The sequence below is a fragment of the Aotus nancymaae genome, unplaced genomic scaffold (genome assembly GCF_030222135.1).
Source record: "Aotus nancymaae isolate 86718 unplaced genomic scaffold, 86718_ANA_hifiasm-v0.15.2.pri h1tg000015l_1, whole genome shotgun sequence".
In the NCBI taxonomy this organism is placed as follows: domain Eukaryota; kingdom Metazoa; phylum Chordata; class Mammalia; order Primates; family Aotidae; genus Aotus; species Aotus nancymaae.
The window spans coordinates 3,368,280-3,386,226 of record NW_026988427.1 but is presented as its reverse complement, the minus strand read 5'-3'; the positions used below and the strand labels follow the sequence as shown (position 1 = coordinate 3,386,226).

General features: G+C 45.3%; 1 protein-coding gene across 1 annotated transcript in view; it reads left to right on the top strand.

Annotated features, from left to right (window-relative positions):
• The window catches only part of STK10 (serine/threonine kinase 10), a 149,131-nt gene that overhangs the window by 113,323 nt on the left and 17,861 nt on the right, over positions 1-17,947 (top strand). Inside the window, exons 12-14 of the mRNA XM_064376557.1 lie at positions 335-514; positions 11,707-11,799; positions 15,009-15,138. Coding sequence (XP_064232627.1) covers positions 335-514; positions 11,707-11,799; positions 15,009-15,138 — 403 coding nt within the window. The remainder of the gene's footprint in view (positions 1-334; positions 515-11,706; positions 11,800-15,008; positions 15,139-17,947) is intronic.

Genomic DNA, 17,947 nt, shown 5'->3' with positions numbered 1-17,947 from the left:
CTGGGGTTTCCCAATCTTGTTAGGAAGTGACTTGTTAACACAGAATCCCATGAAGGTCTCAGTGATCCTGAGTCCCACAGGAGGATCTCCAGAGGGAAAATAACCTTTACTGAGCACCACGCAACAACACATGGTCTGGTCTCCCTTTTGCCGATGAGGAAACGGAGACTCAGGTTAAGTAGCTTGCCACAGGTCACACAGCAAGGAGGTGGTGGAGCTGGGATTCAAACCTAGGTCTGAGCACAAGCTCTGAGTTCTCCCTGTTACACTCCCCATATCTCTCCCAGGTATAAAGTGACTTTGCTGAATTTCTTGGAATTTCTGCTCTTTTTAGGCCAAGAAGAAGTTCTTTGACACAGAATTAGAGAACCTGGAGCGTCAGCAAAAGCAGCAAGTGGAGAAGATGGAGCAAGATCATGCCGTGCGCCGCCGGGAGGAGGCCAAGCGGATCCGCCTGGAGCAGGATCGGGACTACGCCAGATTCCAGGAGCAGCTCAAACTGATGAAGAAAGAGGTGAGTATGTGCTGGGTTGGGGCAGGGGCATCTTGGAGAATCAGGGGTTTCTTGGTTGCAAGAGATCAAGGCTCCAGCTCAACCTCACCTTGGTGACAGAGGGTTACGGCTGAAGAGCTCGGGAGCTGGTGAGCCTGGATTTGTGTGCCCAAGCTGCTCCATGAGGAGACACTTCTCCATCTTCTGAACTCTGTTTTCCTCTGTGTTGCTGTGGCTCAAGGCAGGCCCTCACCATGTGACCTCAGGCAGCTTCCTTTACATCCTCCCGGCTTAGCAACCCTGGCCGAGAAACAGCAGGGAAGAAGGAAGGGCTGGTGGCCCAGGGGAATTTGAGATGCTGTTCCCAGAAGGGCGAGTGGGTGCTGGGTGGGTAGGCACAGACATCATGTCTGATATGCTCCACCCTCTCTGCCTCCTCCTTCTCCCCCTGTTGGAAGAGGAAGGGGAGGGTAGAAGGAGGTGGGTGGTCCTGAGGCACATCTCTCGGGCTGCTCTGGAGAGAGGCATCTGGGTGTCAAAGAACAGCCCATGCCTCCCTCTGTGGAGCGATACCAGGAGGCCGGGACACTCTGACCTAGACACCCTCAAGGAAGGAAGAAGACAAGGAGGCTGGACGTCCCCAGGACAGGAACACCAGTCCAGGCTGTTCCCAGTCTCCAACTGGGAGCAGTGTGTAAGCAGCCTCTCTAAGGGTCTCAGAGCCCAGATTCCAGACTTTACCATGGTGGGCATGACATTCAGGGCATCCCAGGGGCTTGGACAGCTGCCTGTGGAAGCCAGGGCTCCTGGCCAGCTGAGCAGGTGAGGCAGTCACCTGAGGCACAAATGTACCTCGGAAATAACATGGATTTGGTTCCGTATCACCACAATAAAGCAAATACTGCAATAAAGCCAGTCCCTAATATTCAGTAAACTATGCTATACACAGATGTGCTGTCACCCAGGCTTTGTGGCTTCTTTTCAGAGCACAGGCAGAGTAGATTTAGCACGACTCTTTTTATTTTTATTTTTTTTTTTATTTATTTTTTATTTATTTATTTATTTATTTTTTGAGATGGAGTTTCGCTCTTGTTACCCAGGCTGGAGTGCAATGGCGCGATCTCGGCTCACCGCAACCTCTGCCTCCTGGGTTCAGGCAATTCTCCCGCCTCAGCCTCCTGAGTAGCTGGGATTACAGGCACGCGCCACCATGCCCAGCTAATTTTTTGTATTTTTAGTAGAGATGGGGTTTCACCATGTTGACCAGGATGGTCTCGATCTCTTGACCTCGTGATCCACCCGCCTCGGCCTCCCAAAGTGCTGGGATTACAGGCGTGAGCCACCGCGCCCGGCCCTTTATTTTTATTTTTAAAGACAGGGTCTTGCTCTGTTGCCCAGGCTGGAATGCAGTGTCGTGATCTCCGCTCACTGTAACCTCTGCCTCCCAGGTTCAAGCAATTCTTATGCCTCAGCCTCCTGAGTAGCTGGGACTATAGGCACATGCCACCATGCCCAGCTAATTTTTGTATTTTTAGTAGAGACAGGGTTTCACCATATTGGCCAGGATGGTCTCAAACTCCTGACCTCGTGATCCACCCTCCTCAGCCTCCAAAAGTGCTGGGATTACAGGCGTGCGCCACCCCATCCAGCTTAGCATGATTCTTAAGGGCCCTAGGATTTTCAAAATAGTAAATGAGGCCGGGCACGGTGGCTCGTGCATGTAATCCCAGCACTTTGGGAGGCCGAGGTGGGCGGATCACGAGGTCAAGAGATTGAGACCTTCCTGGCCAACGTGGTGAAACCCCGTCTCTACTAAAAATATAAAAATTAGCCAGGCATGGGGGCACGCGCCTCTGGTCCCAGCTGCTCAGGAGGCTGAGGGGGAAGAATTTTTTGAACCCAGGAGGCGGAGGTTGCAGTGAGCCGAGATTGCGCCACTACACTCCAGCCTGGCAACAGAGCAAGACTCTGTCTCAAAAAAAAAAAAAAAATCAAAATAGTAAATGAGCATTGGCCTCAACTTCAAGTCACCATCAGCATTAACCCCTAACAAGAGAGTCAGCCTGTCTTTTGAAGCTTTGAAGCCAGGCATTGGCTTCTCCTCTGTAGCTATGAGAGTCGTAGATGGCATCTTCTACCAATAGAAAGCTGTTTCATCTACGTTGAAAATCTGTTGTTTAGTGCAGCCACTTTCATCAATGATCTTAGCTAGATCTTCACGATCACTCGCTGCAGCTTCTCCATCAGCACCTGCGGCTTCACCTTGCACTTTTATGTTATGGAGATGGCCTCCTTCTGTAAACCTCACGAACCAACCTCTGCTAGCTTCCAGCCTTTCTTCTGCAGCTTCCTCCCCTCTCTCAGCCTTCACAGAATTAAAGAGAGTTAGGGTTGTGTCCTGGATTGGGCTTTGGGGTAAGGGAATGTTGTGGCTGGTTTGATCTTCTACCCAGACCACTCAGACTTTCTCTACCTCAGCTTAGGTTGCTTTGCTTTCTCATCATTCGTGTTCCTTGGAGTGGCACTTTTATCTTTCAAGAACTTTTCCTTTGTATTTACAACTTGGCCAACCATCTGGTGTGGGCGGCCTAGCTTTTGACCTAGTAAGTTTTCTCCATGCCATCCTCACTAAGCTTCATCATTTCTAGCTTTTGATTTAAAGTGAGAGACACACATCTCTTACTTTCACGTGGACAGTTAGAGGCCATTGTAGGGATATTAATTGGCCTAATTTTAATATCATTGTGTCTCAGAGAATAGGGAGGCCCAAGGAGAGGGGAAGAGACGGGAAAGGCCATCTGTGGAGCAGTCAGAACACATCCCAACATTTATGGATTAAGTTCACTGTCTTATATGGGCTCGTAGCACCCTAAAACAATTGCAGTAGTAACATCAGAGGTCACTGATCGCAGATCGCCATAATAGAGATAATAATAATGAAAAAATGTGCAATATTGCGAGAATTACCAAAATGTGGACAGGATGTGAGTACATGCTTTTGGAAAAATGTCGCTGATAGACTTTCTCGACACAGAATTGCCACAAACCTTCAAACCTTCACTTTGTAAGAATTACAGTATCTGCAAAGCGGAATAAAGTGAAGCATGCTAAAATGAGGTCTGCCCCCACAACATTTCAGAGGGCCTGAAAACTGAGTCATCAAAATACAGAATATTTTAATGCAATGTTTTACAGTAAAAATGCAAATAATTCATAATGAACAGATATCGGCTATTAGAATAAAGACAGGATCTGCCAGGGCCAACATTAGGGTGAGGCAATGAGGCTGGGTGCCCCAGGCACAGGCCTGGATCCTGTCTTTATTTAAAATTTTGGTATTTTGTCCATGATTTTTTTTGCATGAATTTAGGTGTTTTGTTTTTTCTTTTTTATGTTATTTATCTGATTACTGAATTTTTGTCAGCCCTTTAAATTTTGTCCTGGGGCGAGTGCCTCACTGGCCTTCCTGTGGTCCTGGCCAGCTGCAGGGAGATGGGCAGGTGGGCTGGGGGCGCATGGGGGCACTAAGCACATTCAGCTCCTGTGCAGAGAGCACAGACTTGGGAGTCAGGTTTGTTTTCGAGTCTTGGCTGTTTGGCTTTGAACAAGCCATTTCCCTGAGTCCCAGTTGCTTTCTGTCAAAATGGGTTATTCGGCAACTATTTCACTGAGGGTCTACGTGTGTGGCACTGTGCTGGCTGCCAGGGATACTGCAGTAACAAAATGGATAGGATCTCTACCCTCAAAGACCTAATCACTTTTCAATAAGGAGATATGCAAATAGGAAAAATAATTATTAGCAAGGCAGTTGACCTATTTATTCTTCATGTCAATTTCAAGTAATTTACATCTTCCTGTATATGTGTATATATGCATATATATATATATTAATGTGGGTACATTCTCACAGTTCTGTGAGAAGGGACTTGATGGTCTGCTACTCAGTTCCTGTATACACAGTAATCTTTAGCATCCATGGAAAACTGGCTTGACAGTTATAACTTCAAAAATAATAACAGTGAACCTAACCCACACTTACATAACAATGAATTCAAAATAGATTATATATCAAAATATAAAACCCAAAATTATAAAACTCCTAAAGCATGTGACCTTGGGTTAGGCAAAGATTTCTTGGATATACCACTAAAAGTGTAATCCCTAAAAGAAAAGATAACAAAACAGGTGCTAGAATAAATAGACATCCATAAGGAATAATAATAGTTATAGCAATAGTAATATTAATTTTATTGACCCTTTCAAAGAAGCAGCTTTTTGTTTCATTGATTTTTCTCTTTTCAATGTTATTGATTTCTGGTTTTATATTAGGCTTGGGTTTAAGTTGCTCCTCTTTTTATAGTTTCTTAATGTAGAAGCTCATTTAGAACATTGATTTGAGACTATTCTTTTCTTTAAGCACTTAGTGCTGTACATTTTGCTTAATGCTACAAATGGAGCACTGCCTGAGCTTCATTCCACAAATCTTTATATGTTGCATTTTCATTTTTATTCAATACCAATTACTTTTTAACTTCCTTTGCAACTTCCTCTTTGACCCAGGTTATTTAAAAACTTGTTAATTTTAAAATGTTTTGGGGCTTTCATATATTTCATTTGTTGTTTTTTAGTTTGATTTCATTATGATCAAATAGTGTGTGTGTGTGTGTGTGTGTGTGTGTGTGTGTGTAATTTTTTTTTTTTTTTTTTTTTTAGATGAGTTTTGCTCTTGTCACCCAGGCTGGAGTACAGTGGGGTGATCTCAGCTCACTGCAACCTCCGCCTCTTGGGTTTAAGCGATTCTTCTGCCTCAGCCCTCCAAGTAGCTGAGATTACAGGACCCCACCACCATGCCCAGCTAATTTTTGTATTTTTAGTAGAGATGAGGTTTTACCACATTGACCAGGCTGGTCTCAAACTCCTGACCTCAGGTGATCCACCCGCCTAGGCCTCCCAAAGTGCTGGGATTACAGGCAAGAGCCACTGTGCCCGGCTCATATATTTTTTAAGATTTTAATTTTTCAAAATGTATGGCTTGTTTTGTGGTCCAGGATATGATCTGTGTTACTGAGTGTTTCACGCGCACTTGAAAAGGATGTATATTCTGCTGTTGTTGTGTGGAATATTCTATAAATGTCAAGTAGGTCAAGTTAATTGATAGTATTGTTCAGGTCTTCCATATTCTTACTGATTTTCTGACGACTTGTTCTACTGGCTACTGAGAAAGGAATGTTAATGTCCCCAACTATAATTGTGGACTTATCTATTTCTTACTCAGTTCTGTCAGCTTTTGTTTCAAGTTTTTGAAATTATTTTGTTATTTTAAATAGTCACATTTTCTTTTATGTATTTGTTTATTTTCTTTGCGATGGAAGTTTCACTATGTTTCCCAGACTGCTCTCAAACTCCCGGGCTCAAGTGATCCTCCTCAGCCTCCTAGTCTCTGCCTAAGACTAAAATAGTCCTATTTTCTTAGTGAACAGACTCTTCTTTTATGATTATATAATGCCCATTATTATTCCTGATAACATTCCTTGTTCTGAAGTCCTTGTCTAATAAGTAGCCAACCCTACTTTCTTTTGATAAGTGTTTGCATATAATGTCTTTTCCCATCCTTTCAGTGTAACCTGTCTAAATCTTTATTTTTTAACATGAGTTTCTTGTTGACAGTGTATAGTTGGTCTTTGATTTTTTTTTAATCCCATCTGAAAATCTGTTTTTTTTAAATAGAGGTGTTTATGCCATTTATTTTTAAATTGTTACCCGTTTTGTCTCCTTTGGTCTTTGTTCCTCTCTTCCCCATTTTCCTACCTCCTTTTGGAGTATTTGAATGTTTTTAGTATTCTTTTTTAATTCATGAATTAGTTTATCTTTGTCTACCTCCTTTTGGAGTATTTGAATGTTTTTAGTATTCTTTTTTAATTCATGAATTAGTTTATCTTTGTGTGTGGGTGTATACATTTAATGGTTGCTCTGGAGCATTATAATATACATGCCTATTTCAGCATCTATTTAGAGTTGATATTATAATTTTTTAAGTAAAGTGTACCTTTACAACCACCTAAATTAATCTTGATTCTTTCTCAGTTTTATTATAATTGTCACATTTTTGGTTGTGTGTGTGTGTGTGTGTGTGTGTGTGTGTGTGTGTTTGAGACTGAGAGAGAGAGTCTTGCTCTCTCTCCCAGGCTGGGATGTAATGGCATGATCTCGGCTCACTGCAGTTTCTCCTGGTTCAAGCAGTTCTCGTGCCTAGAGACAAGAGTTTTTACAATGTTGGCCAGGCTGGTCTCAAACTCCTGGCCTCAAGCAATCTGCCCACCTAAGCCTCCCAAAGTGCTGGCATTACAGGTGTGAGCCACTACACCTGGCCTATCACATGTATTATATCTACGTATATTAAAAACCATACCAGGCAATGTAATAACTTTTGATTTAAAGCTCTTAAGGGGAAAATTGTTAATTATGTTTATGGAGATATTTTTCATTTCTGTCGCTCTTTCTTTTTTACTGAAGATACAAGTTTCTCCACAGCTCACTTCTTTTCAGCCTGAAGTACTTGTGATGTAGCCTTTCTTCCTGACCACAATTTTTCCTACTTTTCCTTCATCTGAAAATGTCTTTATTTTGCTTTCATTTCTGAAGGATAGTTTCTTTTCCTTTTTTTTTTTTTTTTGAGACGGAGTTTCGCTCTCGTTACCCAGGCTGGAGTGTGATGGCGCGATCTCGGCTCACCGCAACCTCCGTCTCCTGGGTTCAGGAAATTCTCCTGCCTCAGCCTCCTGAGTAGCTGGGACTACAGGCACGCGCCACTATGCCCAGCTAATTTTTTGTATTTTTAGTAGAGATGGGGTTTCACCATGTTGACCAGGATGGTCTCGATCTCTTAACCTCGTGATCCACCCGCCTCGGCTTCCCAAAGTGCTGGGATTACCGGCATGTCTGAAGGATAGTTTCACTAGACGTACCTATTCCTTCCTTTCAGCACTTCAAGGACGATGCTCCAGTGGTTTTTGGCCTCCCTAGTGTCTGTTGGGAAATCCGTGGTCACTGGAAGCATTATTTTCCTATGTTAATATGTCACATTTCTCTTAACTACTCTCCTGAAATTTTTTTAGTCTTTGATTTCCAAGTTTTATTATGATATATATAAGGGTGGTTTTCTTTTTCTTTTTCCTTTTTTTTTTTTTTTTGAGACAGAGTTTTGCCCTTGTCGCCCAGGCTAGAGTACAGTGGTGTGATCTTGGCTCACTGCAACCTCCGCCTCCCGGGTTCAAGTGGTTCTCCTGCCTCAGCCTCCCGAGTAGCTAGGATTACAGGTGCCCACCACCACACCTGGCTAATATTTTAACTTTTAGTAGAGATGGGGTTTCACCTTGTGGGCCAGGCTGGTCTTGAACTCCTGATTGCAGGTGATCCACCCGTCTCTGCCTCCCAAAGTGTTGGGATTGTAGGCATGAGCCACTGTGCCCAGATGGTTTTATTTGAATTTAACCTGTTTGGGTTTCATTGAGCTTTTGATAATTTTCCCATAAGTCTCTGAAACTTTCATCTTTTTTCCTGTCATTCAGATTATATAATCTTTATTAATCAGTCTTCAAATTCACTGACCTTCCTCTGTGAGCACCATTCTGCTATGAGCCCATCTAGTGCCTGTTTTATTTTAATCTCAGAATTCATATTGTTTAGTTTTAAATTTTCTAATTTTTTTAAAATTAGTTTTTCTGTGTTGTGCACTTTCATCTTTCCATTATTTGAAGTATTAAAGGGCTTTACCGGCCAGGCACGGTGGCTCACGCCTGTAATCCCAGCACTTTGGGAGGCCAAGGCGGGTGGATCACGAGGTCAAGAGATCGAGACCATCCTGGTCAACATGGTGAAACCCCATCTCTACTAAAAATACAAAAAAAATTAGCTGGGCATGGTGGCGTGCGCCTGTAGTCCCAGCTACTCGGGAGGCTGAGGCAGGAGAATTGCTTGAACCCAGGAGGCGGAGGTTGCGGTGAGCCGAGATCGCGCCATTGCACTCCAGCCTGAGTAACAAGAGCAAAACTCCGACTCAAAAAAAAAGAAAAAGGTTGTGGGGGTGGGCTTTACCTCATGGAGTATAGTTATAATAGCTGCTTTAACATTTCTTTCTGCCAGTTCCAACATCTGTGTCGTCCTGGAGCTGACATCTATTGATTGGCCTTTTCTTTGAAAATTGGTTGTATTTCCTGGTTCTTTGTATGCAGAGTAATCTTTTATTGCTTCCTTGACATTCTATTTATTTATTTAGAGACAGGGCTCTGTTGCCTAGGCTGGAGTGCAGTGGTGCAATCACAGCTCACTACAGCCTCAACCTTCTGGGCTAAAGTGATCCTCCTACTTCAGCCTCCCAAGTGGCTGAGACTACAGGTGCACTGGCACCACACCCAGTTAGTTTTTTGTATTTATATCTTCTGTGGAGACGGAGTTTTACCATGTTGACCAGGTTGATCTTGAACTCCTGAGCTCAAGTGATCCACCTGCCTCAGCCTCCCAAAGTGCTGGGATTACAGGTGTGAGCCACCATGACTGGCTATCCTTGACATTTTAATGTTCTGTTCTGTAGACTGTGGGTCTGTATCATAATCTTTTGGAGAAGGTAGATGTTTTTTGTTTAACAGGCAACCCTGTAGACCACAGGTTCTGTCTGATTTTCTGTGGGTAGTGGTTCTAATCTTATTTTAGTTGGGTCTTTGCTTTTTTGATTTTTTGCTATACTGGTTGGCACCTGTCTCACTCATACTCAGCTCAGGGTTGAATCTCTGTGTTCACACATAGAATTAGGAATTTCCCTTTTCCTGTGCTCTTCTCTTTCCTTCCTTCCTTTTTTTTTTTTTTTTTTTTATTTGCAACAGAGTCTTGCTCTGTCGCCCAAGCCGAAATGCAATGGTGCAATCTTGGCTCACTGCAACCTCCAGCTCCTGAGTTCAAGTGATTTTCATGCCTCCTTCCCAAGGAGCTGGGATTACAGGCACGTGCCACCATGCCCAGCTAAGTTTTGTATTTTTCGAGAGACGAGGTTTCACCATGTTGCCCAAGCTCGTCTTGAACTCCTGACCTCAGGTGATCTACCTGCTTCAGCCTCCCAAAGTGCTGGGATTACAGGCATGAGCCACCAGTCATGCATTCTCAGCCAGGGTGTGGTGGTTCACATCCGGCCTTCTGTGCCCTTCTCTTTGGGATTCACTGGACTGCACAAGCCTCTTTTCCTGGTTCTCTGGCCAGAAACACAAGGTTTCTTATGGAGTTTTAGCCAACTTTTTTCTACTGCACCACTGGGCAGGTCTGAGCTTGGTGCAAAGTCAGGAGAGCAAAGGGTGATGGAAAATAGGAAACTTTGTGGGAGAGGGGTTGAGTAAAAAAAAAAAAAAAAAGAAAAGAAAAATAGGAAACTTCTCCCCTGTACCAGCCTCGTCTGCAAGTTTTGACTCCCCTTCATGTCACCTGCTTTGCTTTGGTTTTCAGCGTCCTCGAGTAGTCGCTTTCGCATTTGATGCAGAGTTTTCACTGTAATCATCAGGAGACACTGCCTGTATTGGCTTATCCCCACCACGCCGGAACTCCGCAGAATGCTCTTTTGTTTTGATCATGGGTAGTCTTTTCCCCCCACCAGATGCTCCTAAGAGCCCTCTGTCAGTGCAGGTTTTGGGTTATTAGGCACCTGTGAAGGTGTGGGTTTCTCAGGAAGGAACAGTCTGAGGAACTCTAGGGTCCGTAGAGAGAGGTATCATGGACCTTGTCCCCCGTTACAAAAGACAGAAACCCAATCCCAGCTGGCTTAAGGAGGAAAGAACACTTGCTGGCGTCTGACCAGGAGGGCAGAAGTGTTGCCAGGAATTCTTCTTTCTCATCTCTTGGCATTGCTTCCCTGCATTGAGTTCATCTCAGGCAGTCCGCTCCAGGGGATGACAAGGTGACTCACCTTGGCCTTCATTTCCCCAATTTAACAACTCCAGAGGACAGCAGGTAGCTTTTCTTCAGTAGTTCCAGCAAACATCCCAAAGCGGGCACTGGACCAGTGACGGTCACGTGCTTGTCTCTGAATCATTTCCTGAGGCTAAGGGCACGGAATGTGCTGCTTGGCCAGCCTGGGTCAGATGCTCAGCCGCCCAGGACTGGGGGTGGGTGGGTGTCAGCCCACCTGGACTTCAGGGACTACAAGGGGGATCCTAAAGTATGCATTCTGGGCCAGATGCGGTGGCTCACACCTATAATCCCTGCAGTTTGGGAGGCTGAGGCAGGCAGATCACTTGAGATCAGGAGTTCGAGACCAGCCTGACCAACATGGTGAAACTCCATCTCTACTAAAAATATAAAAATAGCTGGATGTGGTGGTGCACACTTGTAATTCCAGCTACAAGAGGGTGAGGTGGGAGAACTGCTTGACTCCATCTCAGAAAAAAAAAATATATGCATTCTCAGCCAGGCTAATATTACCCCAAAGGAAGCAAAATAACTGAAACATGACAGTGGTTTATCAGATTGACAGTATTGTCTGTTGGATCAATATTTCATGGTGGGAGAGGGATTAGAAAAAAATGTCTAAAAGAACTTCTATAGGGACCATTTTTTGCTTTTTTTTTGGAGACGGAGTCTTGCTCTGTCACCCAGCTGGAGTGCAGTGGTGCAATCTTGGCTCCCTGCAACCTCCACTGCCCAGATTGAAGCAATTCCCCTGCCTCAGCCTCCCCAGTAGCTGGGGCTACAGGTGCGCACCACCATGCCTGGCTGATTTTTTTGTATTTTAGTAGAGATGGGGTTTCACCATGTTGGCCGGGATGTTCTTGATCTCCTGACCTTGTGATCTGCCTGCCTTGGCCTCCCAAAGTGCAGGGATTACAGGCATGAGCCACCTGTCCCAGCCTGGGACTGTAAGTTTTTAAAAAGGTTGACAAACACTGCCCTGCAGGAAACTGAGGTGCTATTACCGGAAGAAGGGGTGGATACCAAGCAGCTGAAAACAGCACCCGCTGGAGGATTTGGAAACTGAAACCAGCAGCAGGCAGGAGTAGGCCAGTGTGAGGCACCTGCTCAGAGGGACTTGGTGGGGAGCCTCGTAGGATGCTGGCCCCTGCAAAGCTGAGCCTCTTCTTGGGTCTCTCTGGCCCAGGAGTTCTGGGTTGAAGATTATACTGTAGGAAGCATGGAGAGGACCCTGACCCAGCCACTGTTGGCTGTCTCTGCTGCAGGTGAAGAACGAGGTGGAGAAGCTCCCCCGACAGCAGCGGAAGGAGAGCATGAAGCAGAAGATGGAGGAACACACGCAGAAAAAGCAGCTTCTTGTGAGTCCCTGGATTCAACTGCGGAGTGCAGGGGCTGGTGCAAGACCTGGAATGGTGACCAGGCCCCCTCTCTGCCTTTGTCCAATCCCTGCCCCTCAAATACCCTGTCCTGAATACCTAAATCTGGCCTCGTCCTTCATGGCCTCCATTATCCCCTACTCCATGCAGCCTTCCTTAATTGACTTTACTCCACCTGTAAGTGAGCTCTTCCATCTCTGGATACCCGAACCCTTTAGTGCCTCCTACCTTGTTTTAGGGTTATTTGTAAGTTACATCTCCTTGACCAACCCAGTGTATTGCCTTGCCCACTTGGCATCTTTTAAGTCTAAAGGACATCAAACTCATGATGTCCCAGACCTGGTCCTGTTCTCATGCTCTGAGGGATGCCATCTTCCTTCCTTTCTGGCCTATCATTCCTGACCCCACCTTTCCCTCCAGTCCTTCATCACCTGCTGAAGCATGGTATGTATATTTCTTATCTCCTGTCTCTGGATCTATCAGCTTGTCACCATCTGCATAACCCCCCAGCCACTGTCCAATGACCCCAGCGAGACTTCCTGTTGCTGTTTTTCCCCTGCAGTTTATTTTCTCCTGCCTGCAAGTGTGATCAGTGTGAATTCCAAAGCTGATAATCGCACCCTTTTCCCCATAGCCCTGTGCCTTAAAACCCTTCAGACTCCCGCATTGTCCCTAAGATAAGCGCCTGCCTCCTTGCTGTGCCCTGCCCGGCCTCTCCAGCCTTTTCATCCCTTACCAGAATGCTCCCATTTTCCCCCACTAGCATGTCTTTGTGTATTTTGCTTCCTCAGCCCCCAAAGCAGAGACTATTTGAGTCCACATTTGCAAATGCTTTGTATATTACCCGGTTCAGCATTCATGGCTTACCAGGGTAGGGGCTGTTCATTTTCCCATTCGCAGAAGAGGAAACTAAGGCTGAGAGAGGTGACATTGCTGAGTTCACAGTCAGGGAGGGAGTCGAGGCCTCATGCTTGTGTTCTCTCCGGGACACTCTGTGACCTGTCCTGTAACACCACGATTAGGAAGAGTGCAGAGCTGGCGAGGGCGGGGCACACAGGCCCTCATCCATGCAGAGGGACAGAGGATTGTATGGCTTGCTGCATGGAGAGCCTTGAAGATGTGCACATTCTTTGGCTTGAATTTTCTGCTTCTAGAAATCCTGAGGAAGTCTAAAAATCCTGAAGGAATTATCAGAGGTTCACAAATACTTAGCTACCAGAATTTGAAGAGTAGCACTATTTAAAATAGATAAAACCTGGAAACACGCTATTGTTTATTGGATAAATAGAGTGCATCCATTGCATGAAATATTTTCAGCCACTGACACACATTTGATAGAAGATCACATTATTTATTTTATTTTATTTTTTTGAAACAGAGTTTCAAAAACTGGGAGTTTCATCTCTGTTTTTTTGTTTTTTTTTTGAGATGGAGTCTCACCCTGTTGCCCAGGCTGGAGTGCATTGGTGCAATCTCTGCTCACTGCAAACTCCGTGTCCTAGATTCAAGTGATTCTCCTGCCTTGGCCTCCCAAGTAGCTGAGACTACAGGTGCCCACCACCACACCTGGCTAATTTTTGTATTTTTAGTAGAGATGGGGTTTCACCATGTTAGCCAGGCTGATCTCGAACTCCTGACCCCAGGCAATCCACCTGCCTCGGCTTCCCAACGTGCTGGGATTATAGGCATGAGCCACCGTGCCTGGCCAGAAGATCATATTATAACATGGAAAGATTTTTTTAGGTAATTTTTAAAAATTGTGGTAAAATAGTCATAACATAAAATTGACCATCTTTACGATTATTAAGTGGACAGGGTAGTGGTGTTAAGTAGACAGGGTAGTGGTGTTAAGCACATTCACATCACCGCCTGGCCATCACCACCACTCATCTCCAGAACTCTATCATCTTGTGAAACTGAAATTCTGCACTCATCAAACCGTAACTCCATTTCTTCTCCTCCAACCCTTGGTAACTTTACACTGCTTTCTCTGAATTTGACTACTCTAGGTACCTCATATAAGTGGAGTCATACGTATTTGTCCTTTAGTGATTGGCTTATTTCACTCAGCATAATGTCCTCGAGGTTCATCCATGTTGTTGCATGTGTCAGAATCTCCTTCCTTTTTAAGGCTGAATAATAGTCCATTGTGTGGATAGAGCACATGATGTTTATCCACTTACCTATCGATGGACACGTGGGTTGTTTTCATCCCTTGACTATTGTGAATAATCCTGCTGTGAACTTGAGTGCACACATATCTCTTTGAGCCCTTTTTAATGATTTTTATAACACAACAATAGCAATAGCTGTAGATACACTTGTACAGACATACCACAGTTATCAACCCATTTTTACTAATTCCATGGTTTCTAAATTTTTTTATTTTAATTTTTTTTTTTTTACTCTTTATTATGGAAAATTAAAAACATAGGAATAGGGAGGCCGAGGCAGGCAAATCACTTGAGGTCAGGAGTTCAAGGCCAGCCTGGGCAACATGGTGAAACCCCGTCGCTACTAAAAATACAAAAATTAGCTGGGTGTGGTGGTGCATGTCTGTAGTCCCGGCTACTCAGGAGGCTGAAGCAGGAGAATCACTTGAACCTGGGAGGCCGAGGCTGCAGTGAGCCAAGCTCAAGCGACTGCACTCCAGCCTGGGTGACAGAGCGAGACCCTCTCTCAAAACAAAACAAAACATAGAAACATAGGAATAGGTATGATGGTATAATGAACTGCCATATACCTATCACCTAATCTCAGTAATATCACCTCATGTCCACTCATTCACTCCCTGACCCCAAGGTATTATTTTGAATCAAATCCCAGACATCATATTATTTTACCCATAAAACATCACAAAAATAACCACCATACCATAAACACACCTAGCAAATTCAACAGTAATTGCTGAACAGCATCACCTTGTCAGCATTCCAGTTTCCAATTGTCTCATGAATGTCATCCTTTAAAAAAAATAAAATTGTTCTTTGAGCCAGGATCCAGGTGAAGCCCACATGTTGAAATTGTTTGATGTATCTCTGAGTCTCTCTTCAATTTCCCCTCCACCAATTGCTTTTTCATTTTCTGAATTTTCTTCTCTGATCACGTGGGCTCTTCTTCCATAGTAGGAAGAGACATTGAGGTGCTCAAGCCAGCTCTGAGTAAAGGCCTGTCCTCCTCCCTCCCCATAGGACCGGGACTTTGTAGCCAAGCAAAAGGAGGACCTGGAGCTGGCCATGAAGAAGCTCACTGCCGACAACAGGCGGGAGATCTGTGACAAGGAGCGTGAATGCCTCATGAGGAAGCAGGAGCTCCTTCGAGGTGGGGGCATGCGAGCGGCAGCGCTGTCTTGGCCCAGAGTTTCTGTCAATGGACAGCCCAGCCCTGGGAAGTGGGAATGGGCAAGAAAACCCCCCAGGCCTTCTCCATCCCCAAAACTAAACATCATTCTTCATGGTGAAACCGGGGGAATACCCCCACTGAACAAGGCAAAGACACCAGTTGTCACCAACACTATTTGACATTATTCCAGAAGACAAGGGAAGAAAAGAAAGGAACAGGCCTAAAGTGGGTGGAAATTGTTAATAAGCGAGCTGGGTTTACGGAAGGTGGAGACAGGATGGGGAGCCCCATCCGACAGCTTGGCGTGGACTGAGCAACACTCTGCCAGGCCATGTCGCAGTCCGTTTTTCTACTTTATCTCATTGAATCCTCACCTAACACTGTGAAGCTGGGCCTCGGTTATCCCCATTTCGGTAGATGAGGAGACTGAGGCTTGGAGACTTACTATTCTTTGGCCAAGCATCTTAGTTCATTCCGGCTGCTATAACAAATTACCACTGACTGGGTGGCTTATAAACAGCAGATATTCATTTCTCACACTTCTGGAGGCTGGGAAATCCACAGTCTAGGTGCCAGCGCATTTGTGGTCTGGAGAGGGTTTACTCTCTGCTTCATAGACGGCTCCTTCTACTGCATCCTCGCATAGCGGAAGGGAGACTAGCTCTGGGGTCTCTTTGGGTTTTGGGGGTTTTGTGGTTTTGTTTTGTGTTATTTTTGTGACAGGGTCATGCTCTATGGCCGAGGCTGGAGTGCAGTGGCACAGTCATGGCTCACTGTGACCTCTGCCTCTGGGGCTCAAGCAGTCCTCCCACCTCAAACTCCCAAGTAGCTGGAACTACAGGCATGTGTTACCATGCTCAGATAATTTTTGTGTTTTTGGTATAAATGGGGTCTTCTATGTTGCCCAGGCTGGTCTCGAAGTCCTGAGCCCAAGCAGTCTGCCTGCCTCGGCCTCCCAAAGCACTGGGATTACAGGCATAAGCCAACGTGCCCAGCCTGGGGTCTCTTTTATTAATAAAAGGGCACTGATCCCATTCACGAGGGCTCCACCCTCATGACCTAATCACCTCCCAGAAGGCCCCACCTCCTGATACCCTCACCTCAGGGGTTAAGATTTCAACATACACATTTAGAGGGGACACAAACGTTCAAACCATAGCACTGAGATTGCACAGTTGATGGATGATAGAGCTGGGCCTTGGATGACAATATCAGGAAGCCGGGCCTACCCTGGTGCTGTTCTGAGTTCAAGGGTTTTCAGGGCTGACTGAAGAAAAATAAATGACCACAAGATGGCAGTAGCATACAAGCAGATTTGCTTGGGGGGCATTTGGACAGGTTTACATGCCAAGGGGCTCCCTTACAGAATGAGGCCTCTAGAGATGATGGTGCAGGCCATCACCCAGCAGGGGAAGAGGGCAAAAGAACTCTTGGGCAAGAAGGGGACCTGAGAGAGAGGTCACATGTCTGGAGGAGTTGTCCAGCATAGAGAGCTCAGATGGGGCATCTCTGGGTCAGAGAACTGCAAAGGGCCGTGGGGTCTTTGTGTAACCCTTGGGTCTACCTTCTCTATGGCTAGCAGATATTAGGTGCAGTTTCACAGGGTATAGAAAGGAGGCAGGCTCCAAATGGCTAAATATCTGCTTGGTTTAAGCTTTTATTTTTTTTTTGAGAGGGAGTCTTGCTGTGTTGTCCAGGCTGGAGTGCAGTGATACAGTCTTGGCTCACTGCAACTTCCACCTCCCAGGTTCAAGCAATTCTTCTGCCTCAGCCTCTGAAGTAGCTGAAATGATTACAGGTTTGCACCACCACACCCAGCTAATTTTTTATATTTTTAGTAGAGATGGAGTTTCACCATGTTGGCCAGGCTGGTCTTGAACTCCTGACCTCAAGTAATCCACCTGCCTTGGCCTCCCAAAGTGATGGGATTATACACATGAACCACCACATCTGGCCCAGCCTGTTTGAGCTTTTTTATGTAACTATATACATGCTTTTGGGGTTTTCTTTTTTTTGAGACCAAGTCTCACTCTGTCACCCGGGTTGAAGTGAAGTGGCACAATATTGGCTCACTCCAGCCTCTACCTCCACTGTTCAAGCAAGTCTCCTGCCTCAGCGTCCCGAGTAGCTGGGATTACAGGTGCATGCCACCACGCTCAGCTAATTTTTATTTTTAGTAAAGACGGGGTTTTGCCGTTTTGCTCAAGCTGGTCTTGAGCTCCTGAGCTCAAGCAATCTGCCCACATCAGCCTCCCAAAATGCTGGGATTATAGGCGTGAGCCACTGTGCCCAGCCGTATATATTATGTTTTAAAAATAACAAGGGGATGGGTACAAATTTGAGTTTGGTGCCTGTGGACTTTTGACGGTCTGAGCCTGCTGTGAGGAAGTAAACATGAGGCCAATATCCCAGGGCCATTTATAAAACAGGCCTCATCCAGGTCTTTGATGGCCAGTGCGGTTAAGCAACATACACCTCTTATTATTTGGTGTGGATCAGCAAAAATGGGGTCCTTACGTTTTCAATATTCTGCATAGAGCACAGTTGTTTGAGAAGAGCCTTCACTTCCTTTTCCTATCCCATGATGTTGGTAAGAACCGCCCTATTTACAGAACTATGGTTCTGATTTTGGTGTGGAAGCCAAAATCACGATTCTGATATACCAAAAGCAGATAGCATTTTGCACAGAACAGGAATGCAGTGAAATAAACAACATTCGAAGTGAGCCAAGCATAATCTCCTGTCTCAAAGGGCGTGAGATTCTCCCTATGACCCAAGGTCCCCACCC